The 8,924-nt window shown below is 40.5% G+C and overlaps 1 protein-coding gene across 1 annotated transcript in view; it reads left to right on the plus strand.

Moving 5' to 3' along the window:
* Nucleotides 1-8,563, plus strand: part of TAS2R1 (taste 2 receptor member 1) — a 42,936-nt gene extending 34,373 nt beyond the window's left edge. Inside the window, exon 2 of the mRNA XM_049769025.1 lies at nucleotides 8,484-8,563. Within this exon, the coding sequence (XP_049624982.1) occupies nucleotides 8,484-8,563 (80 nt within the window). The remainder of the gene's footprint in view (nucleotides 1-8,483) is intronic.
* Nucleotides 8,564-8,924: the final 361 nt, after the last annotated feature.

The following is an 8,924-nucleotide window of genomic DNA, read 5'->3' on the forward strand; positions in this document are numbered from 1 at the left end:
TTTCTCACAGTGCTGGAAGTGAGCAATGCCCTGAAGAGGGGTCAGTGAGGCTAGTTGCCTCTGAGGCCTCTCCCTGTGGCTTGAACCGCTTCCTTGTCTCTTGGTTCTCTCACAGGGCACCTGCTGAGTCATATTAGAGCAACACCTTTCCTACTGAGTCACTTTACTGGATGGATTCATTGCAGCAGCAACACCTCTTTAGACACCATTTCTTATGCCAGAGATGTCGGTCCACAATAGCTGTTTAAAAGGCTTTAATGAGAACTTGGTTTCACCCCTGGCACAGGCTGTGTAAAAAGTGTCACCAAAGGTCATGGGATCAAGAACCCAGGTTCCCTAGTAGTAGCCCTGTCCTTGTGGTCCCCAACCCTAGGATTTCTGCCATGGGTGGTACACTCATTTCTCTCCTTTTTTTTTTTTTTTATATATCTCTGCTGCAAGATAATCCTTTCCTTTTCCATCTGAGAAAGAGAAACTAGCCAGTAATAAGCTTCTATTCCTTTTATAACCACCAAAAGCTAATGTTCTCAATCAAGGCATCCCACGCTTTCTTACTATTTACAGTCTGTGGATATATGGTTCGACTTCTGTTTATTGCATAGTAAACTGTGAATCGCTTTCATTCTATATAAATGTTCAGTCATTATTGGTCGATCCTTTCATTGCCTTTAAAAAATTACGAGCCGAAGAATCCTCAGAGAGTGATGTTGATAAACATCTCCACAGCAGGGATTTGTAATTTAAAACTACTGCCCAGTCTCTCATGGCCAGAGTTGGGAGGGGTTTTGCCTCCCATATGGCCTACCTGGATTCCATGCCTGACACCCCCTAGGTCCCTTTGACCACTGCCAGGAACTTTTCCTCCTGAAGGGCCTGTTGCCAGTATATCCTGCTGGCTAAATGCATAGACTTTGTAGCACTTAGCTTTCCTGTGTCCTCTGTGTTTCCCTCTAGAATGTTTGACTGGTTTCAGGACTTCTTAGCACTCACTGGTTGGCACTGACTCCCCTTGTTGATGTGAACAAAGCTGAGTTGAATGTGCTCATAGGAAGTGACAAAGGGACAGAGCTGGGTTGGAGCCACCTGCTTTTCCTGAGCATCAGAACAAAACAAAAGTGAGCCCTTTGGCTTCTCAGTTCTTGCTAAGCGGGATAGTTCATCCTTAGAATTTGGACAAATATTTCCAATCTTTGTGTATTGGGTCTAATGATAATAAAGAAAATGTTTAATGGGTTCATCTTGGATCAGAGTGCACTTCATGGTAATTTGAAGAATATTTTTATTCAACAAAGCTTTCTATTTGAACAAAATGAATTTATAGCCTCAAAAGAAAAATGTTAGCAAAGGTTATAGAAATGACAGAGAATGCTATTTCCTAGCCCCTTTGTTCTCTAGCTATTCAACCATCCCTCATCCTCCCACACATACTGAAGAAGAATATTTCCCTCCTGACATGCTTGCTTTCCTTCCCTGCAAGAGCTTAGGAATCAACAGGAGTTGGCATTTGCAAAATCACAAATTGTCTCACCCAATCATATTTCTTGAGCATCAGAGAGGGAAAAGCACCATGCCAAGAAAGGTATAAACTGGATAAATAAAAAATAAAAACGCAGAAACACACAATGTGATAAATTAATCTTCTGATCAAGAAAATAAGCTAATTATTTCATCCATGATGAAATAATTTTCTACAAGTTCACAAAAAAGGAGTTGGCTTAAGTGCTTATGATGTTAGCAGAAAAAGTTTCTTCTCACATTTCAGGTGAAAATTTATTTCAATCAACTGAAGAACTCGCATGTTTTAATACAGAAATGATGGACTTGCTATTTTTCTATCTCTATCTGTAGGATTCGTCATTGTGACTAGGATGTGTCTTGGGGTGTTTTTCTTTGGGTCTCTTTTAGCTGGGACTCTTCGGGCATGCAGGATTTGATTGCATACAATCCTTAGCTCTGGAAGTTTTTCTTCGATGATGTCTTTGACTGTTGATTCTTCCTGCGGATCTCCTTTCTTGGCCTCTGGGACTCCAATGATTCTTATGTTGTTTCTGTTGAGTTTATCAAAGACTTCTATTTTCATCTGTTCACATTCCTTGAGTACTTTTTCCATTGTATGATCATTTGCCTTAAGGTTCTTTTCCAGTCTCTTCTGCTGTATGGAGTTGTTCTGCATTTGATCTTCCAGTTCACTGCTTCTGTTCTCGGCTATTGTTACCCTGCTGGAGAGGCTGTCCACTGAGTTTTTCAGTTGAGCTACCGTGTTTTTCAGATCTGTTATTTCAGTTTAGACTTTTCTGATTTCTGTCTTTGTGTTCTGTTCAGCTAGAGCTATATTTCTTTGGTTTCCATGAGGATCCTCCATATTTCTATTCTAAACTTTTTATCTGAGAGGTTAATCAGATGGCTTGTATTTTTTGTGTCATCAGATCTATCATCTTCATTCATGCATGGTGTTTGCCTACGAGGTTTCCCCATTGTCACACTTGTAGTGTGATTTTTTCTGCTTGTTGCAGTGAGGTTCATTCATTATCAAGAGTTCACGGCCACGAAGCAAAGCAGGAGAGCAATATTGCTGGGCCCTTTTTGGCCTGCTCAGGAAAGGTTCAGGACAGTAGAAAAACACGCACAGGCGACACTCACAGTCTTTCACAGTTGGTAAACACTCGGGCAGGGTCAGATTTCTGCAGCCTGACGGCACAGAGGACCTGCCTATTTGCTAGCTATCTCTATTGCCGGTTTTCACTCAGAGAGTCAGTGTCCCTTGGTTTTCTGGTCCCAAGCAACTCTAGGAGAGCAATTTTGCTGGGCCTTTTTCTGCCCACTCAGGAGCTCAGGACACAGGAAAGTAGAAAAACACGGACAGGTGACACTCACAGTCTCTGGCAGTTGGTAACCACTTGGGCAGGGGCAGATTTCTCCAGCCTGATAGGACCTGCCTTTCTGCCCTGCCCTGTTATTTTTTGAGGCTGATGGACAGGAGTGGAATTATTCAGCATTATATAGTTTGTCTTTAAATAAAATCATAACAGGAATATCAGAGATATAGTACATGGGTACTATGTTTAGTACATAAGGTATCTATGTTTTATATCATAGTACCCCTTGATATGTTTCATATCAAATGTCCATAGATATGTTTCATATCATATGACCCAGCAGTAAGTCCTGAGCACCACCAGGTATGATACCCCAAAAATCAAACAATAAAAAAGGTTCAATTTTAAAAAAAATACAACTTTGTGTGTTTAGTAAATAAGGGAGGAAATGAACATGAGAGAGAAAGAAAAATGGGAAAGAAAAGTAAGAGGAAAGAGAAGAAAGGAAAAATGGAGGGAGGAAAGGTAAAGACATAGTTTACTGCTTAGCTTAGTTTTGCTTATTATCTGTTTTAATCCAAATCTCTGAGACAGGGTGTTTCTAAGAGCAAACACTTATTTTTTTATTCTATAAACTTGGATGCCAAGATCAAGACCCAGGAGATTCATTGTCTGAGGAGAACCCACTCCATCCAAAGTTCATTAACAGTCACCCTCTGATCTCTTATTGGGACGGGAGGAAGAGCTTCTGGGGTCTCTTAGAAGGGCAAAAATCCCATTTAGAGAGATCCAACTCAGAATATAATAAGCCCTTACAAACCCTACCTCTTAGTATCTAAGGTTACTCAGGCTCTTGTCCTCAGGCAGGGGCATGGAAAAGAAAGAAATAAGATGTTATGGAAGAGCAAGGAAACTGGTGCATGTAGATACTTCAGTGGGAAGCCCAGAAAAGTTAGAAAACATTATCATTTTGTACTCTCTTAACTAGAGGGTGAGGAACTCTGCATTGGGTTAAAAGCATGCAAGATGAGAAGATAAGAGAACTGAGGAAGAAAAGGATGACTGAAATGATTGTCTTCTGTATATCTTCAATGTTTATCCTGGGTCTGTTCTCAGGAGTTTTCATCTGGATCATTCCTTCTCATCTTTCTCTTCCTAATTCCTCCATATACTTATGTAGCAATGTCGTTAGTAGAGTCTCTTTTGGGATCAGTTTTGAGCAGTTGAGTTTGGGGCTATCACTCAGTCTCAGGGTGGCATCACAAAGACCATGTGAGAAGATAAAGGAAAGAAAAGAGCACAGGCAAAGTGAAGATGCAACATAAGCTGAACAGCTGGATCAGGATGAAAAGGGAATGAGCAGAAGAAGAGACCCAGGAAGATGAAAGTAACTCCCCTAAAGTTCTCCCTATTGTCTTTGGGTATCTGAGTTTGAGAGGAAATGCTATAAAATCTTTGGGCAAAAATGAGACATTTTTTGGCAGAAATTCACTTTCATGGTACATTTACCAGATAGAAACAACAGGTTGGCATTAGTCACAAAAATCTTAATTTCCCTCAAATGTTGGCCATCCAGGAATTATTTATAATCACAGAGATAGTACAGGAAGTAAGTCTCTTGCCTTGCATGCAGATGACTTTAGCTCAATACCTGGGGCTGCATATGGTCCCCCTAGCATCAGTAATGAGCATTGCTGAGCACAGAGTCAGAAGTAGAGCCCTGCACATGGCTGTCCACACATATATTCATGAAGTCTCAATCAGCAAATATTGTGGGGATGCTTATTCTGTGCCAGATCATGTTCTAGATGCAGAGGCTACATCAGTGAATTTTACATATGGGGAAGGGGAAAGACTTAAAAACAATACTGTTACCACTGGAGAACACCACTTGTTTTTTGAGAAAATTCTGGAATTTCATAATATTTTCAATTTTCCAATTATCTTGTCTTTACAATCACAAAAAGTGAGTTCAGTTTGAGTTGCATTGCAGAAACTTAACTATTTTGATAGAAATAAAGAAGTTTCTTATTTTAATACTTAAAAGCATCCACATGGTTTTATGATTTGAGGAGAGGTTTACACTGAGAAACAAGGAGGAGGACCCATTGTTTCATGATCCCCAAGGTTCTATTTGCAAAGACACTTCTTTCATTGTGTTGACTCTATTTTTTTTTTTTTTCGTTTCTCAACAATCAAGTCCAGATGTTCTTTTAGTCTAGCTGAACTTCTTAGTCAAGCAGAGTTCTTGGCACCGAAGTGAAGGGAATTAAGAGGTCCTCCAGGTTAAATCACAGAGTGAAACTCGGGTCTTTTCCCAAAACTTATCTGATTTTCCCATTCTAGGAAGTGCTGAGTTCAACCACTACATGTTTCTGGCAGGCGAGAGAGATCAGCTCAACAAGAGCCACTGCTCAGATAGTAGGCCCAGATCTCAGGACTTAATTCTGGACCAGAAATTTCATGCTGGTCCATCTTTGGATGCATAAGGAGAGGTCTAGATGTGGGTGATTCCCTTGGCAATAAGATGGCCTGGGGAACTCTAGGTAGAGCTTTAAGCGAATCTGGGTGGGAAAGTGGAATTCCCAAAGAGAAAGCCCTTCAAAAAGCTAAAGGGAGTGTAAAAAAGTGACAAGTGTTTGCCTCACTCAAAGTCAACCTGTGTTCAAACAACCCTTGTCAGGTACTACCTGTGGCCCTGGAGTTGTGCAGAAGGCAGGGTGACCTGTTAATGTTTGGTCTAAATCACTCCAATATCATCCAGTCCCCCAACCCCCCAAAAATTCCCTCATGAATTTCTTTCCCTGTGCTTAAGACAAGCTTGCAAAGCTCTGCTGGATTAAATCATTTGCATCAGCTATTCATCTTCCATGGCAATTGAAAGTTTCTCTGAATTATGGGCTATTTTCCAAGAATGGCTGGATTTAGTCAAATTAGATGGTGGTGATGGCAGCTCAGCCTTGGGGACGGATTAATGCCATTGATTTCTGCTCTTGGAAGGGTTTAGATGGCACCTTTTACCCTATTTTTTGTTTACACAATGGAAAGTTTTAGCTGGTTCATTTTATTAGCAATGATGTGAAGCAAGTGATGGTATAATTAGACATTAGGTAAATAATCCCTCTGGTTTTCCATCAGTGGAAGGAATGAAAAGATCTGACCAAAATCAAAAAGCATCTTGTTAGGAAGCCAGTGTGAATTGATCATGAAAACCTTTGCAGTGGACACTAGAATTCCTTAACCAAACCACACCTTCTGAGTTTGTGTTCTAGTAAATAGTCAAGTTGTGAGGAAAAGATAGGACTCAGGAAAATCCAGTATTTTCAGTGAAATGTAAAAATATTCCCATTCTCTTTGACCAGTATTAATTTTTGAGATTTTATTGCTTGTCACTTGAATCCTCTAGCTGTCATACATCTGGTACAAGGAACATTTGATTATTGAAGTTTATAAGCCATCTAAACCATCTCCATATTTTCAAGATGTAATTTTACATTTCTGCATTTTAAAAATTTTGGCATAATCTAGAAGCACGCTTCTAATTCATATACCCGCACCTTATAATTTTGAGAACAAAACTTTGCATGTATAATCTGGGTTCACTTGTAACTATGGTTATATACTGCTTATATCTGTGGATTCAAATTTTGACTCAAATACCAATAAAAAATAAATCTAGGCCATGTCATTGATTATACAAATTCGGAATGGTAACCCAAACCTCACCATTCTATCAGGAAGTAAGGAGCAAGTTACTGAGCTCGGAGGGGCTAAATTGCACCATTTGTCATCTAATCACTTTGTTTAGGAAACAAGGTGCTCAGAGGGAATGCTCTCTGGGAGGAAAAACATCCTTTTAATCTTATCAGGCACCACGCTGCACCTGGAGCTGAAAGGCAACTCCCTCCTTTCCTGCAAGGCTCAGTTCCAAAGCCTGAAAGGGCTCCCTTGGAAGAGGCAAAGCTATTTACAACCATTTTGTCCCTTTGCAAGCTGAACAGCTGAGTTTTGAGTGAGTTTTGTGAAGTTTTTCTAGCAGATCCCCAGGCAAAAGAAATGAAGGGGTTCCAGAAATGCAGACACTTCTTTTATGGCAGTATAATTCACCTGTTAAATTAACGATTTGCACAAAGCCTCTACCATCTGCAATATAAAAATTCATTTTTAGTTTTGCTTCCTTTTACAATTTTTACAACCGCAGAGACCATGTACATACATGGTCAGTTAGACGCCTTATTAAAAAGCAGTTAACTTTATTACATAATGAACCCAACCCTCAGTAAATGTTTCCAAATTGGCCTGGGAAGGAGGATGCCCAAATGAATTCAGTGATTGTACGGTTACCGGAATCTCAGCACTTCTCAACCTTCATGGACAATACAGACAGGGTTAGTCCTGTCTAATAATTAACCTACGGCAAAGACAATGGCTTTTATAGAAATAATTGTGGGGCTAAAGAGGTAGTACAAGAATTACGACATTTGCTTGGCATCCTCCTGACCGCACGCCAACCCCTGATACTGCACATGGCTCCCTGAAAGCCACTAGGGGTCATTTGTGAGCACATAGCCAGGAATATTTCCTGAACGCTGCCAGGTGTGGTCCCAGACCCAAAAAATAAGAGAAAAAAATTTCTTTTTGTTTCTTTCTAGGACACAAATAAAATTCATTTGTATATGGTCAACTCTACTATGCTCACTAAGTGCTTCCTTCTTCCCTCTGCTTCTTATCTTAAATTGATATATATGATAACCTTTTTATAAATTACTTTGTTTAAACACCATGGTTACAAGGTTGCTTATAGTACAGTGGGGTGTTATTTTTACACACACACCCATAAGAGACTCTGACCAGCATAGAGATCATTTCCCAACACTTGGATTGTGTTATGATTTTTAGTGTGTTTGTTAAGTCACTACACTGGGACAACAATGTAGGGTGAAAGTAAGTTTTACATGATCATCCAGGAGTCCTTAGTTGCAAAGTTGATATGTTTCTAATTGATGACATTTTAATCAAATGGAATGTCATCTCCTGTGGTGATAGTCACTATTGAGCACTAGGGTAGATCCTAGTCTACCAGATGACCTGGTTGACATCTGAGTATCTTTACTCAGTGCATCATTATTGAATGTTTCCCCTCTCAAAACTATAGGGGGGAAGGGAGGAATGATTTATGGTTATTAAAAATTATCAATGGAGGTCGGAGAGATTGCATGGAGGTAAGGTATTTGCCTTTCATGCAGAAGGATGGTGGTTCGAATCCTGGCATCCCATATGGTGCCCTGTGCCTGCCAGGGACGATTTCTGAGCATAGAGCCAGGAGTAAACCCTGAGCATTGCCAGGTGTGACCCAGAAAAACCAAAACCAAAAAAAAAATTATCAATGACTTCTGTTCTTCATTCCCCCTATCATCTCCCTTTGGGAGACTACCAATATCTACTCCCAAGTATCTGTCTGTCTGTCTGTCTGTCTGTCTCTCTCTCTCTCTCTCTCACACACACACACACACACACACACACACACACACACACACACACACACACAAGCTCATGGTCCCTTTCAATGGAGGATGTCCAGGACAAAACAGTGGGACTTTCTCCATGAAATATTTGTGTTCTAGAGCAAAGCTTTTAAAGACAGCATGTTTTCCTCATCTCTCACAGATTTAGAAGCAAGAAGCCTCTGGAAATCTAAGTCTCTTCAGAATGAGGAAGAGCAGAGCCCAGAAAAAGACCGCATTTGAGAAATAAATTTCACTGTGTGGTCACTGAGATGATCCCTGTGGATTCTTCAATCTTATCCATGAGGGTGGGCGGCAGTGGGAGAAGAAAGGAGTCAGGGAGGGAAGGTGAGGGGAGAGGAAGAGGAAAAGAGAGCAGAGAGATGGGAGAGAGTGAACTATTGTCTTCTATTTGGGATACTTCAGGTTCCTTTTATATGGAGGTGATTTAACTAGGAAAGTTAGCTTACAGCTCCTGCAGCCATGGAGAACTTCTCCCCAGTCCCACAATGCAGCTTTTGGGGGGCTTGAGGATAGGGTTTTGTTCTTTGCAGGCAAAGGAAAGTAAATTCTAATCTTAGCTCTGCTCAGGGTTCCCCAGGCT

This window comes from Suncus etruscus, chromosome 2, assembly GCF_024139225.1.
Source record: "Suncus etruscus isolate mSunEtr1 chromosome 2, mSunEtr1.pri.cur, whole genome shotgun sequence".
Taxonomy (NCBI): Eukaryota; Metazoa; Chordata; class Mammalia; order Eulipotyphla; family Soricidae; genus Suncus; species Suncus etruscus.